The sequence below is a fragment of the Coregonus lavaretus genome, assembly GCF_964263955.1.
Source record: "Coregonus lavaretus genome assembly, chromosome: 27".
In the NCBI taxonomy this organism is placed as follows: domain Eukaryota; kingdom Metazoa; phylum Chordata; class Actinopteri; order Salmoniformes; family Salmonidae; genus Coregonus; species Coregonus lavaretus.
The window spans coordinates 42,009,899-42,031,636 of record NC_140014.1 but is presented as its reverse complement, the minus strand read 5'-3'; the positions used below and the strand labels follow the sequence as shown (position 1 = coordinate 42,031,636).

The 21,738-nt window shown below is 43.1% G+C and overlaps 3 protein-coding genes across 4 annotated transcripts in view; all 3 read right to left on the bottom strand.

Annotated features, from left to right (window-relative positions):
- LOC311103022 (phosphofurin acidic cluster sorting protein 2-like) overlaps positions 1-3,650 on the bottom strand; it is a gene marked incomplete at both ends in the record, with an annotated part of 116,806 nt that extends 113,156 nt beyond the window's left edge. Inside the window, one exon of the mRNA XM_084144515.1 lies at positions 3,535-3,650. Within this exon, the coding sequence (XP_084000641.1) occupies positions 3,535-3,650 (116 nt within the window). The remainder of the gene's footprint in view (positions 1-3,534) is intronic.
- A 5,236-nt stretch (positions 3,651-8,886) lies between these two features.
- Positions 8,887-16,536, bottom strand: LOC311102931 (serine/arginine-rich splicing factor 5-like). 2 transcript variants are annotated; one of them, XM_084144422.1, is made up of 8 exons: positions 16,041-16,536; positions 14,960-15,091; positions 14,806-14,876; positions 13,742-13,891; positions 12,887-12,959; positions 11,277-11,350; positions 10,775-10,882; positions 8,887-10,488 (listed from the first exon to the last, which is right to left on the bottom strand). In XM_084144422.1, the coding sequence occupies exons 2-8, from the start codon at positions 15,083-15,085 to the stop codon at positions 10,122-10,124; spliced, it is 969 nt and encodes a 322-aa protein (XP_084000548.1). In that variant the 5' UTR covers positions 15,086-15,091; positions 16,041-16,536; the 3' UTR covers positions 8,887-10,121. The 2 variants fall into 2 exon arrangements, with proteins under 2 accessions (XP_084000548.1, XP_084000549.1); XM_084144423.1 differs by having other exon boundaries at positions 12,887-12,956; positions 16,041-16,117.
- A 435-nt stretch (positions 16,537-16,971) lies between these two features.
- The window catches only part of LOC311102936 (deubiquitinase DESI2-like), a 30,690-nt gene continuing 25,923 nt past the window's right edge, over positions 16,972-21,738 (bottom strand). The window contains exons 5-7 of the mRNA XM_084144428.1: positions 20,162-20,255; positions 19,651-19,792; positions 16,972-19,349 (exon numbers count right to left, since the gene is read on the bottom strand). Coding sequence (XP_084000554.1) covers positions 19,107-19,349; positions 19,651-19,792; positions 20,162-20,255 — 479 coding nt within the window. The 3' untranslated portion in view covers positions 16,972-19,106. The remainder of the gene's footprint in view (positions 19,350-19,650; positions 19,793-20,161; positions 20,256-21,738) is intronic.

Sequence of the window (21,738 nt, the reverse complement as noted above, 5' to 3'; positions counted from 1 at the left end):
AAACCCCAGGAAGAGTAGCTGCTGCCTTGACAGGAACTAATGGGAATCCATTATACAAATACCGTAAATCCCTTACCGGGTGTAAATCCACTTCCCTTACTGTAGTTCAATAACCAAAAGATATGTTTTCATACTCAAGGTGTCATTTCATAGCTGAAACCCCATTCTTTCTGCAGACATCTTCGATATTTAACAAGAGTTTTTGGAAAACGTGGTCACATAAAAAAACGGAGGAAGATTTAACCGTAATTCTGTTACCAAACATTGCACCTGCACTGTTCTTCCAGTAAATGTGTTTTTGTGACATTTTCTGTGTACATTGTTCAAAGTAGTTATTGTGCGTAGAGTTGTGTGGTTTGGTTTGTTAAACTTTGAATTTTATTTTGTATTTGTTTTATTTAACCTTTATTTAACCAGGTAAGCCAGTTGAGAACAAGTTCTCATTTACAACTACGACCTGGCCAAGATAAAGCAAAGCAGTGCGATTAAAACAACAACACAAAGTTACATATGGGGTAAAAAAACATAAAGTCAAAAAATACAACAGAAAATATATATACAGTGTGTGCAAATGTAGCAAGTTATGGAGGTAAGGCAATAAATAGGCCATAGAGCAAAATAATTACAATTAGAATGCTAGATGTGCAAGAGATTATGTGCAAATAGAGATACCGGGGTGCAAAAGAGCAAAATAAATAACAATATAGGGATGAGGTAGTTGGGTGGGCTAATTTCAGATGGGCTGTGTACAGGTGCAGTGATCGGTAAGCTGCTCTGACAACTGATGCTTAAAGTTAGTGAGGGAGATAAGAGTCTCCAGCTTCAGAGATTTTTGCAATTCGTTCCAGTCATTGGCAGCAGAGAACTGGAAGGAATGGCGGCCAAAGGAGGTGTTGGCTTTGGGGATGACCAGTGAGATATACCTGCTGGAGCGCAGACTACGGGTGGGTGTTGCTATGGTGACCAATGAGCTAAGATAAGGCAGGGATTTGCCTAGCAGTGATTTATAGATGGCCTGGAGCCAGTGGGTTTGACGACGAACATGTAGTGAGGACCAGCCAACAAGAGCGTACAGGTCACAGTGGTGGGTAGTGTATGGGGCTTTGGAGACAAAACGGATGGCACTGTGATAGACTACATCCAATTTGCTGAGTAGAGTGTTGGAGGCTATTTTGTAAGACATCGCCGAAGTCAAGGATCGGTAGGATAGTCAGTTTTACGAGGGCATGTTTGGCAGCATGAGTGAAGGAGGCTTTGTTGCGAAATAGGAAGCCGATTCTAGATTTAACTTTGGATTGGAGATTCTTAATGTGAGTCTGGAAGGAGAGTTTACAGTCTAACCAGACACCTCAATGGTTTTTGTTTGGCATACATTTGAAAGTGAAAGATCTGAGTCAAAGCGTAATTTCGTTACCATGGAATTGCCCTTTTACAAAGGCTGTAAATAAATAAATAAATAAATAAGATTTTCAAGAATGATCTCTGAAAATGATGCCAAGTGTTTACAAGTATATTTACTAGTATAGCCTAAACTCACACGTGGGAATAATGTACTCTAAGCAGATAGAATACAGGACAGGGCCCGTATTCAGAAAGCATCTAGGATCAGATCCCCTGAAGTCCTTATATTATTATTATTCATTATGATCCTAGATCAGCACTCCTACTTTGACCTACTTTAGTGCAGGGCAGGCCTGCCTGGATCAAGCCGAGCCATGACATGACCAAACAGCTTCTAGGGCCAAGTGTTGCTGAAAGTCTTCCAGCTTGCTCAGAGAAACAAGCTGTCGAGAGTAGAGAGGATGCGTCCCCAAAGTACTACACTATATGCCCTATAGTGTAGTACTTTACACCAAGGTCCACAGGGCTCTGGTTAAGCTCAGGTCAAAAGTAGTGCACTGTGTAGGGAATAGTTAAGGTGCCCATCTGGGACGCATTCAGTGTTCAAGAGATTTCTGCTACATCCACTCTATGTTTGTTTCAATATTTAGATTCAGTTCTGCCATTGGGCTAGGCCTATATTACCGTTCTGTCGTTGGGCAAGGCCTATTTTACTGTTCAGCCATTGGGCAAGGCCTATGACACAATAAGGTGCCTCAGAAAATCTCTATTCTATGTTCTCCCTTGATGCAAGCACCATAGATTGCGTCCAGATTTCTTTATGTGACGCTGGCTTTATGTCTCCGAGGTCTGTCTCGTCTTGTCCCTCCAGTGGCCAACCAGCACCGGCCTGGTGGAACTGGGCAGCCGTAAGTTTCACCACCAGTCTAGGCTACCCTCTTCCCTAAACAACGTCTGATTTCCTCTTCAGTTTTCATCAACCATGAGAGGTAAAGAATAGCAAACTCATACGGTCGTTGTCATGCCAGCCAAACATGAAAACATGTTACTACTTGCCAGCCACAGCTGACCATCACCCAGATGTGGGCATCATCCCTTGGCACTTTATGACAGGACAGCAAAGGAGATGAGGGCATCTAAAAAAACATGAAAAATCCATTGGGTGGCACTTACAAACCCCACTGACTTTTAATATCACAGTCAGATTAATAAGTACCATCAATGGAGTTTCATGGCTATGCTATCTATGGTTGGCATTGGGGGAACTCATTGGTCCTGGGCCAAGGATAGTGTCTCACTCAGCCTGGTCTCATAGACTAGACGTAATATGGTAAACGAAAATCCGGGACAAACGCTGGTATGGTTACATAAGGCAGGTTATTTAATAAGGCTAAAACAAAAAGGAGGGTGGTTGGTCGGGGTGGAAGGGTGGGCGTAAAACGCGAACATCTAGGTTGCGTGTTCGAATCCCATCACGGATAACTTTGGCATTTCAGCTAATTAGCAACTTTGCAACTACTTACAACTTTTTAGCTACTTTGCAACTACTTAGCATGTTAGCTAAACCTTCCCTTAACGCTAACCTTAACCCTTTAACCTAACTCCTAACCCTAACCCCTTACCCTAGCTAACATTAGCCACCTAGCTAACATTAGCCACAACAAATTGGAATAGTTAACATAGCATATGTATTGCAAATTCGTAACATATTGTATGAATTGTAATTCGTCACATCATACGAATTACAATTCGTAAACACATCATATGAAAGGGATGATGGACATCCACAAATTAATACATACCATACGAAATGGATGAAGGACATCCACAAATTAATACCATACCAAACGTAACATATCATACTAAATTGAGACTCCCCGATTTTTGTTAACTATGTTACGTCTACCCCGAGTCCAGGCTGTCTCGCTATAGCTAACTAGCGTGCCTTAACTTTGGCAGAGAGTACTGCAGCGGTTAGCAAGCTATCCATCTTTGGAAGAAACGTTTTGGGATAGTCATTGTCGAACATAGTCACACATTGTCTGCATTTCCATAGCTACATGACAGTCATTGCAATGGCACTGCAGTTGTATTATGACAACGTAGCTATCATCAGCGCCAACTGTCTGCTTGCCTTGGCATTTACAAGTCTGTCAAAGTATTGATGTTGTGGGGACAAGGAAGCGGGCTTACCTCGGGATGCAACTCGGGGAAGATCCATCTATTTCCCATGTGGCGAACAGGTTCATAGGCACGGGTCTATTGAGAGCACCTCCACCAAAGCTCAGCCGGCCACTTCGCTCCGCCATGGTTCGTTATGCGGCTGGCTAAACGTCCACACGAGCCGAGGCAGTAAAAAGATAGCTATCTGAATCAAATATGTATTTGTCTTAATGTGCGTTAGCAAGTTAAATCAGTTATTCGCGCGGTTAAGTTGGTACAATGGGGAGTCAGCGCAGAGGGTAGTTCCAGACGAAATGCTCCTCCTGTCTCCTCGCTTGTGTTCGCTAGACCTGCAGTACCATGCCCACACTGCCACCCCCAGGAAATAACGTCATTGCTGGCAATGCCATGGACGCATTCTCGTTCAGCTCGGGCACAAGCTGGCCAAGTGGCATGTATACAATGTCCTTGCACCGCGCGCTCCGTCCAACCTACATGCAAATAAAATATGTCAAGAAAAAAGTATAATGCAATGTATACAGTGCCTTTAGGAAGTAGTCACACCCCTTGACTTTTTCCACATTTAGTTGGGGAGATTTTATGACCCATCTACACACAAATGTCAAAGTGGAATTATGTGTTTCGAACTTTTTTAGAAATTAATTTAAAATGAAAAGCTTAAATGTCTTTTCAAGCACATTGGTGGCTGCATCATGTACATAGACATGGAACACTGGTCACTTTAATAATGTTTACATACTGTTTTACTTATTCCATATATACAGTTGAAGTCGGAAGTTTACATACACCTTAGCCAAATACATTTAAACTCAGTTTTTCACAATTCCTGACATTTAATCCTAGTAAAAATTCCCTATTTTAGGTCAGTTAGGATCACCACTTTATTATAAGAATGTGAAATGTCCGAATAATAGTAGAGATAATTATTTATTTCAGCTTTTATTTCTTTCATCACATTCCCAGTGGGTCAGAAGTTTACATACACTCAATTAGTATTTGGTAGCATTAACTTTAAATTGTTTAACTTCGGTCAAACGTTTCAGGTAGCCTTCCACAAGCTTCCCACAATAAGTTGGGTGAATTTTGGCCCATTCCTCCTGACAGAGCTGGTGTAACTGAGTCAGGTTTGTAGGCCTCCTTGCTCGCACACGCTTTTTCAGTTCTGCCCACAAATGTTCTATAGGATTGAGGTCAGGGCATTGTGATGGCCACTCCAATACCTTGACTTTGTTGTCCTTAAGCCATTTTGCCACAACTTTGGAAGTATGCTTGGGGTCATTGTCCATTTGGAAGACCTATTTGCGACCAAGCTTTAACTTCCTGACTGATGTGTTGAGATGTTGCTTCAATATGTCCACATAATTTTCCTTCCTCATGATGCCATCTATTTTGTGAAATGCACCAGTCCCTCCTGCAGCAAAGCACCCCCACAGCATGATGCTGCCACCCCGTGCTTCACGGTTGGGATGGTGTTCTTCGGCTTGCAAGGTACCCCCTTTTCCTCCAAACATAACGATGGTCATTACGGCCAAACAGTTCTATTTATGTTTCATCAGACCAGAGGACATTTCTTCAAAAAGTAAGATCTTTGTCCCCATGTGCAGTTGCAAACAGTAGTCTGGCTTTTTTATGGTGGTTTTGGAGCAGTGGCTTCTTCCTTGCTGAGCGGACTTTCAGGTTATGTCGATATAGGACTTGTTTTACTGTGGATATAGATACTTTTGTGCCGGTTTCCTCCAGCGTCTTCACAAGGTCATTTGCTGTGGTTCTGGGATTGATTTGCACTTTTCGCACCAAAGTGCGTTAATCTCTAGGAGACAGAACGCGTCTCCTTCCTGAGCGGTATGACGGCTGCGTGGTCCCATGGTGTTTATACTTGCGTACTATTGTTTGTACAGATGAACATGGTACCTTCAGGCATTTGGAAATTGCTCCCAAGGATGAACCAGACTTGTGGAGGTCTACAATTGTTTTTCTGAGGTCTTGGCTGATTTCTTTTGATTTTCCCATGATGTCAAGCAGAGAGGCACTGAGTTTGAAGGTAGGCCTTGAAATCCATCCACAGGTACACCTCCAATTGACTCAAATGATGTCAATTAGCCTATCAGAAGCGTCTAAAGCCATGACATCATTTTCTGGAATTTTCCAAGCTGTTTAAAGGCACAGTGAACTTAGTGTATGTAAACTTCTGACCCACTGGAATTGTGATACAGTGAATTATAAGTGAAATAATCTCTGTAAACAATTGTTGGAAAAATTACTTGTGTCATGCACAAAGTAGATGTCCTAACCGACTTGACAAAACTATAGTTTGTTAACAAGACATTTGTGGAGTGGTTGAAAAACAAGTTTTAATGACTCCAACCTAAGTGTATGTAAACTTCCGACTTCAACTGTATTCTACTGTATTCTAGTCAATGCCACTCCAACATTGCTCATCCTAATATTTAATATTTATTCTTAATTCCATTCTTTACCTTTGAGTGTGTATTGTTGTGAATTGTTAGATACTACTGCACTGTTGGAGCTAGGAACACAAGAATTTAGCTACACCCGCAATAACATCAGCTAAATATGTGTATGTTACCAACACAATTTTTATTTGCTTGTAATTGTTAAGGACTGGGGAGTTTTTCAGGATAAAAAAATTAACAGAATGGAGCTAAGCACAGGCAAAATCCTAGAGGAAAACCTGGTTCAGTCTGCATTCCACCAGACACTGAGAGATGAATTCACCTTTCAGCAGGACAATAACCTAAAACACAAGGCCAAATATACACTGGAGTTGCTTACCAAGACAGTAAATGTTCCTTAGTGTCAAAGTTACCGTTTTGACTTAAATCTACTTTAAAAAATATATGGCAAGACCTGAAAATGGTTGTCTATCAAATGATCAACAACCAATTTGACAGAGCTTGAAGAATTTTGAAAAGAATAATGGGCGAATGTTGCACAACCCAGGTGTGCAAAGCTCTTAAGAAACTTACCCAGAAAGACTCACAGCTGTAATCGCTGCCAAAGGTGCTTCTAACATGTATTTACATTTACATTTTAGTCATTTAGCAGACGCTCTTATCCAGAGCCACTTACAGTTAGTGCATACAATTATTTTTTTTATCATACTAGCCCCCCGTGGGAATCGAACCCACAACCCTGGCGTTGCAAACCAACTGAGCTACACGGGACCCTACTATACTGTTTTAGTATTGACTCAGGGGTGTGAATACTTGTGTAAATGAGATCTCTATTTCAATGAATTTGCAAAGACTTCTAAAACATGTTTTCACTTTGTCATTACGGGACATTGTGTGTAGATGGGTGAGAAAAAAATATACATTTCATCCATTTTGAATTCAGGCTGCAAAACAAAATGTGGAAAAAGTCATGGGGTGTGAATACTTTCTGAAGGCACTGTACCTAAGTTTATTTTAGCAATTACATTCACCTTTTGTACTTAAGTATCAAAAGTAAAAGTATAAATCATTTCAAATTCCTTAAATTAAGCAAACTAGACGGCACAATGTGTTTTATAAATTTACGGATAGGGGCACACTCCAACATAATTTACAAACGAAGCATTTGTGTTTAGTGAGTCCGCCAGATCAGAGGCAGTAGGGATGACCAGGGATGTTCTTTTGAAAAGTGCGTGAATTGGACCATTGTCCTGTCCTGCTAAGCATTCAAAATGTAATGAGTACATTTGGGTGTCAGGGAAAATGTATGGAGTAAAAAGTACACATTTTATTTAGGAAGTGAAGTAAAAGTAGTCAAATATAAATAGTAAAGTAGATACCCCCCAAAAAACGACTTAAGTAAAAATATTTTAAAGTACTCCTTAAGTACTTCACACCACTGGTCAGGGAGGTGACCAAGAACCAAATGACCCACTCTGACACTACAGAGTTCCTTGGCTGAGATGGGAGATCCTGCTTGAAGGATAACAGTCTCTACAGCACTTCACCAATCTGGCCTTTATGGGAGAGTGGCCAGACGGAACCCACTCTTGAGAAAAAGGCACATGACAGCTCGCAAAATGTGAAAGACTCAGCGCATAAAGCAAAATATTCTGTGGTCTGAGACAAAAATGTACTCTTTGGCCTGAATGCAAAGTGCTACGTCTGGAGAAAAACGAGGCGCAGTTCATCACCCGTTTAACACCATCCCTACCGTGAAGCATGGTGGTGGCAGCAACATGCTATGGGGATGATTTTCAGCAGCAGGGACTGGGAGACTGGTAAGGATAGAGGGAACAAATGAACGGAGCCAAATACAGGCAAATCTTTTGATGAGAACCTGCTTCAGAGTGCAAATGACCTTAGCCAGGGGGTGAATATTTACATTCCAACAAGTCAATGACCCCAAGCAACGCTGGAATGGCTTCAGAACAAGAATGTGAAAGTCCTTGAGTGGCCCAACCAAAGCAGACTTGAATCGCATTTAAAAATCGGTGGAAAGACAAAGATTGCTGTTCACCGCCACTCTCCATCAAACTTACAAATCTGCAAGGAAGAATGGTAGGAAAAAAATAAATCACCAAATCCAGATGTGCTAAACTGATACAGGCTTACACAAGATGACTCAAAGCTGTAATCTCCGCCAAAGGTGCTTCTACAAAGTACTGACTCAGGGGTGTGAATACTTTTGTAAATGGAATTTGTATTTACATTTTCAATAAAATGTGCAAAAAATTTTTAAATATGTTTTCACTTTGTCAATATGGGGTATTGTGTGTAGATTCATACATGCACACCAAATGAGGTCAAACCTAACGTCATTCATTTACATTGTCCGTGACATAACTATAGTAACCATTTCTGTGACGGCTATCGGACTCATTATCACTTCAGATCAATCAACGTGGTAATCACCGAACATCTGTCTGCACTTGGTTAAACTATGCCACCTAGTGGTATGTAAATCTGGTGCACTTGGCTGTTGCCCCCCTCTCTTCCCGATTGGATCTAGTAAAATATTAGCAGTGGGGGTTAAGTGTTCGAAAGCTACACACCGACAGCTGAGTACTTCCATTCCCCTTGGTACATGCATTACAATGTTGTAGTGAAAAACATGAGCCATGGTGGTCCCTGATCTGATTGAGCGATTGTAAAAAGGACGTCACGCTGCAAGTACCGCTTCCTCCAATCGGATCACACAAGAGGCTCAAACCCAGGACCTCCGCTTTGCTAGCACGTGACTGGCCCTCCCGAAGTCTTAGCTCTCGCCAGACGTGGGGACAGTTCAGCCCGAGGATCACCCCCCCCACGTGCTCCACTATCACGTTAACTTCCTGTCAAACATGTGGAACGATGGCACCAATAGACCAGCACCCACTCTAAGAACACGCACTTCCTTAAAATGAGATACATTTGCAAGGATTGTTTTATTTTTGTAGCAAAATCAGTTTCGACTCAAGAATTAAGATTTGACAGACATTTCCCTGGCTACAACATGCAGACACCGCTGTCTGCCTCGTGTCTGGTGAGACAACAAAATGTTAAGGAGCAGAATCTAAAGCAAACTGCAGAAAAATCAAGGACATCAGATCTCCGGAGCCACAGGTAAATAAGGACATTTATAGTTCAGTCATTTTGAACAGAAAGCGAGTCAAATTATGACCGGAATCTTCCACACCGACACTCGGGGCTAGCCCATCGAGTACACCGAAGACAGGAGTTCAACTGAAAGCATGCACACTTAAAATTGGAGATTTAAACTATGCAATTGTAGTCTTATGTAAAAGCAATGTAAAAACGTACATGACCACAAGATAATTTGTGAAGCGCTTATTCACAGTATTTTTCAGCATCATCAGTAAAAACTTTAAAACGCAACAAAACCAATCGTAGGGGAAATGACTTCACACCCATCCAAATCATTTCGGGTGCAGTTTAAACTTAACTCTGTCAGGAGAGTGGATTGGAACACCAACAGGGCAAAAATGGTGATGGAAATAACATTGTATTGTTTACTCACAACAAAGCTTAGACAAAGTTCTTCACTTCAAAAATGGTACATTTCATACAACTTAAATCACAATGACACTTACAACCTGCAGGGAGAATATTACAGATATTCAACAGGACTGCGACCCAATCAAAAGCTCTCAAAATCACACTGTACATTTCATTAACTAAAAAAGGTTCGGTTTTCAAAAGGAAACGTTTTAATTATTCAGATAGCAATAAAGCCTAAATTAGAAGTTGAATTAGGGAAGCACAATCCAACCTATAAAATCATAACATAACAACCAGTACAGAGCCAAGAGAAACTGGACCAATCAGGACCAAAGCTCCGATTTAAAATAAAAAAATACGAGATTGTGGGAGAGGGCATCACACCCAAGGCAATGCTCCTCTTCATTACAACCCAGACTAGCAGGCGGGCCGGCACAAAGCCAGGCGCCATGGCTCCAGCATGACAACGCTTCAGTCTATACCACTACACCAGTGGAGACTGGTGGTCACTTTAAAAATCAGAGGACTGACTCATTGGAATGGAATCAATAGAACCCAATCAAACAGTGTTCCATTCCAGCCATTCCAATGAGTCTCTCCTCCCTCCACTGGACTATCACTAAACTGAACTGAACAGTACACTCAGTGCTGGCTCTCCACCGATGGGGACCGAGATGGCTTCCGGGCCGGGGCAGGGGAACGGGAGCGTGCGGGAGGGGTACGGGAGCGTGCGGGAGGGGTACGGGAACGGGGGGCAGGGGAACGAGAGCGTGCGGGAGGGGTACGGGAACGGGATTTGGAACGGGACGGGGAGCGTGAGGTGGAGCGATGTGCAGCCCTGCCCCCTCCTCCAGAGGAAGGCTTCTTCTCCGGGGTACGGCTGGCGGAGCGGGGGCTCCTGGAGCGGTTACGGCTCCTGCTACGGCTGGGGGACTTGGAGCGGGGGGAACGGGAGCGGCTACGGGACCGGGAGTAGCTACGAGAGCCACGGGAACGACTCCTGCTGCGGCTGTTGGAAGAGAAGAATGACAAGTTATTCATTTACCCCCCCAACCATTGATGTAGTCGAGTCCCTAAACCACAAGTCCCTAAACCACAAGTCCCTCGCATTCAAGTCCTTTATAGTCCATCCCAAGTCCCTTAGCGCTAAACGCTGCAGGACAAAAATCTTTGAAGCTACCTACACTTCCCCCAACATCAAGACAGCATTGCTTTCTTATAACTATAGCTGGATCCTGTGTTTATACAACTTCACTTCAAATATGAAATTGCAAATTGGAAGAGGGGATGCGTACCGGCTCTTGCGATCCTCGGACAGCTTCAGCTTGCGTCCATTCAAGTCTGTTCCATCAAGCTTATCGATGGCATTCTTCATATCGCTGTGCGATGCAAACTCCACCACCCTGCCGAGTCAAATCACATTTTAGTTTGACGGCTCAGTTCATAAAAGCAGTAGGGCACATCACATGTGTTTGTTTTATTAGTTGTCCCTCCTTATCTCCGTCCTCCTTCCATTTTGTGTCTAATGAACAGGACCCCGGGCCAACTGAACAGACAACTTCCATTTTGTGCCTAATGAACAGGACCCCGGGCCAACTGAACAGGACCCCGGGCCAACTGAACAGGACCCCGGGCCAACTGAACAGACAACTTCCATTTTGTGTCTAATGAACAGGACCCCAGGCCAACTGAACAGACAACTTCCATTTTGTGCCAACTGAACAGGACCCCGGGCCAACTGAACAGGACCCCGGGCCAACTGAACAGGACCCCGGGCCCACTGAACAGACAACTCACCCTTCGTTCTTGTTGGTTCGGTGGGCATCCACAAAGGTGACCTCCCCAACTTTCCTCATCAGGTCTTTCAGGTCCTGTGGTGAAGCATACACGGGTAAGTGACAGACCAACACACTAATGTGGCTGAGAGTGCTCTGAACCTGGGGCAAGAGAAATCAGTAAAGCAACACGACAATAACATCCACCCCCCCGTAATACTGACCTCATCAAAACACAGTAAAAAATGTGACGTTCTGGCATTTCGGACGAGGGCGTTTAAGTGATGAGCCACTGAAATAGCTTCACAGGTGTAGACAAACTAACCATTTCACTCAGAGTTTAAACCTGCTAACACTACCCAGTTCCTTGGTTTTGCATTTCAGGTTTGTGGGCAACTAGGATTTATGTGACAAAGATTAAAGATGGTGAGACGCGACAAATCCTTTGCGGTGTAGTGTCTTGGATATGTTCGAGGTTAGTGTCAACTATAGTGGTTTTAGGGGGCATCATTTAACTACAATGAATATAATTCTATGGAGATGCATTTTCATTTCATCATGAGCTTCTATTTTGATCAAGGGGTTATTTCAGTGAACTATTCATTAGCCTAGTATAATTCCATAAGGGCTTATATAAACGTACAGAAACAGTTCTCCGGTAAGGCTAGGGTGTGTGATTCTACACTCGGTTCCTCCCAACCCTTAACAAACCCAATCACATGAGTTATATGTTACTTACCGTTCCATACCCAGGAAGACATTAGCAAAGAGCCACTTGTCCAAATAGCGGACCAATGGGAACCAATGCAGTCACAGTGTTAAGCCCTTGAGAAACGACCTCCCTCAGCCTTGACAGACCCGGACTCCGGCCAGCCTCCACAAGGGACCACCAGAGAGCAAGTAGGGGGGAAGGAAGGAAGGGGTGTGCAGTGTGCCCAACTGTCAACACCCCCCCAGCTCCATCAGCAACAGAAAAAGACCCAAACGGGAGAGTGTAGGGAACGTGGAGTGGATTGAGGGGGTTACAAGCTGGCTGCAGTCGGGGGGGGGTTTCCACCAGACCAGACCAGAGAACCTCCAGACTGCAGACTGGGCCTACGTGGGACCATCCTAAGGCTATCCTGCGCTAGACCACTTCCTCCCGCTACGGGGCCCAGCCAAGATTTAGACCAGCGGCAACTGCGTGTAAGGAGAGGCACCAAATGGACACTATTGAAAACACAACCAGCAGAGGGCGCAATGCACGTACACCTCCGAGGAGGCTGTGCATGCAACTCCGTTATAAACGAATAACCAGAATTTTTAAAAAAATAAATAATAATAAGCTGTTAAAATAAAAATGTAAGATGTGCTTGGTTAGATTTACCTTTTGGTATAAGTAGTGCTTATTTTTTTTGAAAGATACAGTTAAAACGAAGTCAAGAAATAAACAACACTGAATTCCTAACATCGAAACGGGGCCATGCCGTTCTATTTCACCTAATGGGACTATTGAGCATAAAGCTGTGTCCTTTGGTAATAAATAAAATAAGCATGTTTTCAATAAATAAATAAAAATGCTGCTAAAAAATAAAATAAAAATGGCAGTAAGTACAGAGTAATAGTGTGAACCAGATGGGTTTAACCCCTCACCTGCCAACTGATGCGTGACGACAGGTTCTCCACGATGATTCTGTGTTCCGTCCTCACCGGGGGCCCATACCTACTGAACGGAAGGCAGAGCAAAGTTACAGCACAGAGGAGGGGGGGGAAATAATGATGTGTTACTATTAGGTCTCAAAACATTTATTGCAAGTGAGAGCTTGAAATTAAACCACAAGTCAATAAATGTAATACGTGAATGTACTGCATGAGAGCACAGGGATGTTACAACATATTTTGTATTTACATTTACATTTTAGTCATTTAGCAGACGCTCTTATCCAGAGCGACTTACAGTTAGTGAATACATTTTTTTATACTGGCCCCCCGTGGGAATCGAACCCACAACCCTGGCGTTGCAAACGCCACGCTCTATCAACTGAGCTACATCCCTGCCGGCCATTCCCTCCCCTACCCTGGACGACGCTGGGCCAATTGTGCGCCGCCCCATGGGTCTCCCGGTCGCGGCCGGCTGCGACAGAGCCTGGATTCGAACCAGGATCTCTAGTGGCACAGTTAGCACTGCGATGCAGTGCCTTAGACCACTGCGCCACTCAGGAGACGAGACTGCGCCACTTTGTAGCTACCATAGGAACTTTAAAAATCACACCGGGGAAATGCCTGTAAACCCACTATTTCTGCACGTGAAAAGGTTGAAATTAAGAGTGATAATTATTCAGTCTATATATTAAAATACATGTAAAACACCAGATGGGCTACTTTGCGTACCTGAAGCCACCAGGAAGAGAAGGTTTTCTAGCTACAAGAGGAAGTAAATCACACTGACTATACTCCAGTCACTGCAAGTGAGAAGGTTGAAATGAAAACGCCCTATATAGTCTGTACCTGGACCCGCCACCACCGCGGCGATCACCAGACCCCTGGCGGTAGCTGCTGAAACGAGGTGAGAAGCGTCCTCCTCCTCCTCCGCCCCCGCCACCCATCCCAGGCCCACCACCTCTCCCTCTTCTGGATCGGGCATGCTCTATAGTCACCCTGTGGAGAACAAACAGACGCTTAACAGCGGCTGCAGTAATTACTATGGAATGTATTCAGTGATGGTTTTTTTCCCCCCGTTCAGAGAAATTATTCATTGAAGTTGTTAGTAGAGGTCTTCACGGATCCACTGGTACCCAAATTCCCAAAACCCGAGTGGGTTCCGGATCCAGAACTCTAAATAAATGTCACAGGTCTGATCCGACTGTCATCGGTCTTGGGTGCGTGTCATTTTAACTGACTTGCCAAAGAGGAGGGCCGTACAGATCCGAACGGGACTGGTGTAGTAGAGAGAGAGAGTGTAATTTATTTTCTGAGTGAACTCTTAGCATTGAGGGGGAGGGGGTTCTTTAAAAAAAGATCACCTGGAACAGCACCATCTAGTGGTCAGAATCTGGTAATATCAGGATGAGTCACAAATCTAACAACTTCAATGACTAATTTCTCTGAACAGGTGGGAAAAAGCACCAAATTCACAGGGAATATATTACATAGGATGAAAACTAAATGCTGAGCAGCAGCTCCATACTACTTGTCAGACAGAACTGATGCTGTCTACTCGTTGTTGGGATTGGCGTGGATGGCTTTTGACCATCTTATGTTTTCAGGGAAAAAGGGTCCAATAAGGTACTATATATATATATATATATATATATATACACATTAAATATTATTTAAATCCTATAAAAGACCAATTAAGGTGCAATCAATTTATTTAATTTCTCTGCGATCAAATTACACAAACCTTCTGTTTCCAATTACAGAAATGATTTCAGAACAATCTGAGATGGTGGGTGCCTTTTGCTTTTTGGGGTGCTTTGCGGTGGAATGACCCATATGTATTAAATGCCAACACATCAAATTTCACCATTCATTTTCTCAAGACATTGCTGAATGTGTATCCAAATCATTACCTTTCACTACAGAGTTCCTTGCCATTCAGCTCGTAAACTGCATCATCAGCGTCTCTGTGGTCGTCAAACTCCTGATAAAAGACAAAAGGGGTGAGGGGGGGTTAACTCGTCAACAAAACATTCACCAATAGGTGTTTGATCAAGGCCGACTTACCACAAAGCCGAATCCGTTCTTCAAATTGACTTCTCGGATCCTTCCATATCCTTTGAAGAATTTCTCCACGTCCCTCTCACGAGCGTGAGGGCTCAAACGACCGATGAACACACGACATCCACTCATGGTTTTCTGGAACAAAAAAAAAAAGTTGGCTAAGTGCTTAACTTATTAGATCATAAACAGTAACGTTACCCCCAAACACGTAGGTTGCTGACAAGACCCAGAGCAGAGTGCGCTAACTAGCTAACGTTAGCAAAGAGCTAACAATACTAAAAGTGCACTCGTACACTTTTGCCAAGTTTAGCAGCCGTTCGTCGTGCTGGGTAATACTAGCCAGATAGCCAGCCAGTCTAGGATCGGCAACGTAAACAGTTATACGCAAAACGAATAAGTTACCTACAGTTTTATATTAACTGAATCACAATCTATACGGTGTGGGTATGAACCAATTACGTATAGTCGCTAGCTAGCCGACTAAACTCATCTCAATGATTTACGACGGAGTTGAGCGTAGGCGGACTGGAGCTCCGAAGTCAAATTGATTTATCGTGCGTTCAAGACAACTGGGAAATGACGTCAGTGATCTTCAGATGGCAAATTCTGTGCTCTATAAGAAACCCGAGTTGGATTTCCGAGTTGGATGACCGTTGAAAACAGTTTTTCCCAGTCGGAACTCGTTTCTTCTACGAGTTCCCAGTTGCCTTGAACTCACTAAAGTCTGAGCGTTCCGAGTTCCCAGTTGTTTTGAACGCGGCATTAGAACCCAACGAATAGCCGGCAATTAGACGAACATTTGTGTTAGTGGGCTATTCTTTGGCCGCTAAAATCAGTAGTTTGATTAAAACAGTCATTGTATGTGAAGTCGAAGCTCCAGTCCGCCCATAAAAATCGCTGACTTTAGTCGGCTACGTAGCTAGTTACCCATGTCGTGCAGTTGTCTTTTTGCTACTCTGGCTAGCTTAGCTGCATTACTATCTTGGCAATCGGACAAAATGTGAATCATTAGATTATTGATTCGCCAAATATTTGTGGCAGTCTGCTAACAATTTTTTTTTTTAAATCGAAACTTGAACCTCACCTTTCTGTTATCTTCGTTACTTCTGATAGCTTGTATGTGTGTCAAAATGGCGACTCCCGAGTGAGACAACGAGGGGGAAACCGGATCTTCTTTAGCACTAAGGGGGGTGGGCGTGTTCCAGTCATCCAGACCTATCAAAAAGTTCCACAAGACCCCTTCCACAAGACCCCTGCCAATGAGACAGATATTTCACCGGATGTATAAACGTGAAGCATCCGGTTGGTGTTTCCACTCATTACCAAATATGGTGAGAGGAAGCCAAATGGCCGCCAGTGGAGAAGATGGAGCGAGATGGTTTTTAAACCGAAATTCTGCTAATTTTCTCATCTATAAAACGTTTGATCTCAATACAGTGTTCTGTTTCCAAAACTAGAATATGTTACGAACAGAGTGGACTAAGTTTTGTAGACTTTACCCTTGGCCAAAGTTTCAAAAAAATTGCGTTGTTTAGGAGTGCAAAGGCGAATGGACTTATTGCACACGCGCACTTCAAAGTAGGCGTTCCCTAACGGAAATATGCAAATATGTGCTAGAACGAGCCTATCTCGTGCTTGGCTATGCCCACCGTCTTGCTTGTTCTGCCCACTATGATTATGTTCATACATGAAATGTACATACACGTAGCCACATCATACAAGGGCCCCATGTAGCTCAGTTGGTAGAGCATGGCGCTTGCAAGGGCAGGGTTGTGGGTTCGATTCCCACGGGGGGGCCAGTATGAAAAAAAAAAGCATGTATGCACTCACTAACGCTCTGGATAAGAGTGTCTGCTAAAATGTAAATCTTTATGACACATTTCCCAACATTCTGCTGTCCATCTCATCTGACTGAACTCAAAATAAGATTTTCCTCCCATTCAGTGCTGTTCATTTCAGACTGTGTGGTCAAACTCAAGGACAAGTACAGGACAACATATTTTACTGTTATTCATGTAATCTTTATTCTATTAGTTCCACTCTTAACATTGTGGCATCGTCTTACAATTCGGTAAAGCACATTACCAACTGAGGTTCAAATAGACACGATACAATAGAAAAAGGTATTCTCTGTAGAAAGTGCCAAAAAATGATTTCAATGGTGAGCATGGAATACTGACCTTTACGGAACCCATTTCAATTTCAAGATAACAAAAAAAAAAAATCCTGAATAAAAAAAAATACAAATAATATAGATGACACTACACATTAAAAAGAAATAAAAATATAGATGATTTAAAAATCTAAGTATATAAACAAATAAATATAGTTATTTTATTTTGCCCAGTTGTCAAGGAGATGCTGGATGATCATGACACACCTGGGTAACAACCACAGGTCATGTGATTTCCTTCCTGAGAGGGGGATGGTGTACGGAGGGGTGGAGGCAGACAGACAGACAGACAGACAGACAGAGAGAGAGACACAGACAGACAGTAAACTAAGGAGGAACAGAGAAAGAAAGGACGATATTGTTCTCCAGAAATACTTCTGTATGGAATCAATGGAGTGGGCTTCAGAATGGACAACTGACTGACTGGTAGGACAGCTCACTGACCGGTAGGACAACTTCCCCCCTTGTTTCAAGGATCACATGTGAATCCAACACATTCAGAGACCTATCCTCACCAATAAAAAAAAAACAAAAAAACATTTTCCTTCACACAATGCCCCAACTGTAACACAACCCCATCTCTCGACAGGCCCCCAGACACCCCACACACCTACTCAATCACTCTCTTGGTAGGAGGGGTGAAAAAAGAGAAGTTGTATGAACAGAAACCTGTGATTCAACCGCTATGAGTTTCACTTCCACCGCTGAGATTTCTTATGTTGTACGCCGACTGATCGGTCACAACGTCTGAGCTTTCTTGATCAGGTTTCTGTTTCATCTCCTGATGAACGTTGAATGATTCCCATTGAAGAAGAGCGTAAATGCACGTTTCAGAGACATCTGACAGTGTTATTCATCACATATGATAGTAGTAAATACCAAATTACATGGGGGGGGGGGGGGCAGACAATGTCTTGTTAAACAATGCATGAGACCATGAAATGGACAAATAACACCCAAATATGTAATACTAATATGATAAAATTAGATAATTGAAATGAATATGGTCCAAACACTAATTTAGATGTCTTCACTTTTGTCCAATCCTTTGCTCTTGGCACATCGTTTTCAATTAAGAACGACGTTTAACAGAAATGTGCTGGTTTAAATCCCACGTGTAGTCACTCCTAACCGGAGCATACATCACTATACACGGTTCTGTTACTACAACTTCTAAAATGGCCCGAATATTAACTCACCTCACACATAAACAAAACAAAACATATTTTGAAGTTACAACTGAAGGCCAAGTAAGGAGGTTATTGAACAAGTACCTCTTGAAATGAGCAGCGAGTAGTCTCAGGCAGAGAGATACTTTGGCCTACGTCCCAAATGGCACCCCTATTCCCTAGATAGTGCACTACTTTTTGACCAGAGCCCTATTGTCCGTTGTCAAAAAAAAAAAATAGTGCACTATATAGGGAATAGGATGCCATTTGGGACGTGCCCTTAGCTTTATCTTTGTGGTGTCTGATATCCATCTACTCTACAGAAGAAGCAGCTCTGTAAGGAAGGGAATCAGGGGATGAAGGCTGACAAAGGTTTAAAAGTTCATGGAAAAAGATAAATACTAGAAAGTACCCCAGACCTACAGTACATCACGTAGCTGTGGTCAATCTAAAAAAGAGCCATGCCATGCTCTGAGTTAGTTGGTCAACAAATCCTTCAGAATATATCTACCATATATCTAAAGGGAGAAAATCAGGGAAAGGATCCAAGGATCTGTGGGTTTTGCAGGTCCCCTCGTCCCCAGCGGCACCATGAGTCACCACTACCAGGTTAACTAATCATCCATCCCTGTCTCTGTTCTCAGAGGTGGTACTATGAGGTCAGTTGGTTATTCAGTTAGGCCCACAGATATTACATCACTACATCCCCAGCAGAGGTGACCTGGTGACCTTCTGGTCCAGGGTTCAGAGGTCAAAGGTAATTGAGAGAGTCCTATTGGCTGTTCTCTTCAGACCTACAGTCATTGGCTCAGACCCGTGTATGGCGACAGCTGTGTGAGGATCCGGTGCCCGCCCCGGAGGCCGAGTTGGGGTCCTCGTCGCTGGACTCCCCGGCCTCTCGCTCCTCCTTGTGAAGGCCCATACTGATGTGGCTCTGGAGGGCTGCGGGGGTCAGCCACTCCTTAGGGAGGCAGGTCTGGAGGAAGGGCACGCAAGAGCTGAAGTAGGCCAGGCGGTTTACCCACCGAGGGATCTCACGCCCACACAACAGCTGGAATAGAATGAAACAAACATGGCGTCAGGAAAAGGACTGAATAATGTGGATACAGTATCGGACATGCACTTGGCAAATAAAAAACATCCTCAGCAAAATATATTTATTACTGTCGATAGGCAATGCTCCTTTAAAAAAAAAAAAAAAGATGGAATGGCTCTATCAGATTGTTCACAATAAATGTAAATATAATGTATAATTCAAAATGTATATATTCAAACAGTAATCCTCTCTTATGAAACGGTTACGAAACAGAAAGGAACATTTGAAAAATCGGAACGACGGTTGTCCCACCGACCTCAGACAGCGAGGAAGAGAAGTGGTTGCAGTTCTTGTGCATTAGATGGTAGGCGTCGCCTTTGAAATCCCTCCCCAGCTCCTCCATGATTTTATCCATATCCTCCACTGCAAAATCTGTCGTGCCCAAAGCGATAGCCTCCCTGTGTAGACATACACAACATCTTTACTAAAACTTGTGGTTGAGCTATTGAAGTATACGTGAAAAGAAGTGAAGATCCACTTGATACCGTGCCGCTGCTCAGTAGGCCATGTCTGGGATCCCAAATTGAGTCTTATGGGCCTTGGTCAAAAGAAGTACAACAGGGAATAGGGTGCAATTTGGGATACACTGTTCTGTCGTCTTTACATGGCTACAGCAAACAAAGACAGTCTTTGATTTCCTGTTGCTGTTGTGAAACAGCAGCCATTGACCACTTCTTTATGTGACTAGGCACTTTGTGTACCCGTGCGTGTGTGTGTGTGTGTGTGCGTGTGTGTGTGTGTGTGTGTGTTTTTTAATTTAAACTCACTTAAACTTGAAGGTTTCTCCTAATTCCGTGGCGTTTCCAGGATTGATTTCAAATATGCCACTGAAGGGATACGGGTGACCCCCATATGCAAACTCTGTAGTAAAGAGGGGAAATAAAGAACACATTGGGTAAATGTCATATCTTCATTGAGACGTCTCACGATACAGGCATGAGAAAAATAATTGCTGTCGCCACCTTGCTTTCCAACAAAGGTACATGAGTGGGGCTCCCGAGTGGCGCAGCGGTCTAAGGCACTGCATCTCAGTGCTTGAGGCGTCACTACAGACCGAGTGGCGCAGCAGTCTAAGGCACTGCATCTCAGTGCTTGAGGCGTCACTACAGACCCCCCCTGGTTCGATTCCAGGCTGTATCACAACCGGCCGTGATTGGGAGTCCCATAGGGCGGCGCACAATTGGCCCAGTGTCGTCTGGGTTTGGCCGTCATTGTAAATAAGAATTTGTTCTTAACTGACTTGCCTAGTTAAATAAAGGTGTACATTTGGTGTATCTGTACATTGTTGACTACTTTTACTTCACTACATTCCTAAAGAAAGTGATGTACTGTTTACTCCATACATTTTCCCTGACGCCCAAAAGTACTCGTTACATGTTGAATGCTTAACAGGACAGGAAAATTGTCAAATTCATGCACTTATCAAGAGAACATCCCCCGGTCATCCCTACTGCCTCTGATCTGGCAGACTCACTAAACACTGTTTGTAAATTATGTCTGAGTGTTGGAGTGTGCCCCTGGCTATCCGTAAATAAAATAAAAACTAGAAAATGGTGCCGTCTGGTTTCCTTAATATAAGGAATTTGAAATGATTTATACTTTTACTTTTGATACTTAAGTATATTTTAAAACCAAATACTTTTAGAGTTTTACTCAAGTAGTATTTTACTGGGTGACTGTCACTTTCACTTGAGTAATTTTCTATTAAGGTATCTTTACTTTTACTCAAGTATGACAATTGGGTACTTTTTCCACCACTGGATATCGTGTGGTGTTAGAAGATATCGTGTGGTGTTAGAATATATTGTGTGGTGTTAGAAGATATCGTGTGGTGTTAGAAGATATCGTGTGGTGTTAGAAGATATCGTGTGGTGTTAGAAGATATTGTATAGTGTTAGAAGATATTGTGTGGTGTTAGAAGATATCATGTGGTGTTAGAATATATCGTGTGGTGTTAGAAGATATCGTGTGGTGTTAGAATATATAATGTGGCGTGTGATCAATGTGTCTTCCTTGCTGATGTCTACTTCCGATGTACTATAACTCAGATAAGACAGAAAAACATCTTGATACCAAAACGGGAGGGACTATTTTGATATATATTTTTTTTAATGATGCATCACCCACAGTATTCCCTGGGTGCAGGCACTGACTGAGGGGACAATAACAACCAGGCAGTCCGTCTGTCTCTCTCTGGGTTTATGCTAAAACTACAGTATCTCTCTCTCTCTTTCCACATAGGATGACTCAATGGTGAATTACTCATCCCTGAGGGAGGATAGAACACAGAATTATAGAATCTCTATGGAATAGAAGCTGTGGAGAGAAACATTCCACATTTCCT

What these genes read in the sequence shown, in the direction of transcription:
- LOC311102931 (XM_084144422.1), bottom strand. Translation starts at nt 15,085, where the DNA reads ATGAGTGGATGTCGTGTGTTCATCGGTCGTTTGAGCCCTCACGCTCGT. An exon ending in AGAACGGATTCGGCTTTGTG is followed by an intron (nt 14,877 to 14,959) that starts GTAAGTCGGCCT and finishes GTCTTTTATCAG; the next exon opens with GAGTTTGACGACCACAGAGA. An exon ending in CGAACCAACAAGAACGAAGG is followed by an intron (nt 10,883 to 11,276) that starts GTGAGTTGTCTG and finishes TTGACTCGGCAG; the next exon opens with GGTGGTGGAGTTTGCATCGC.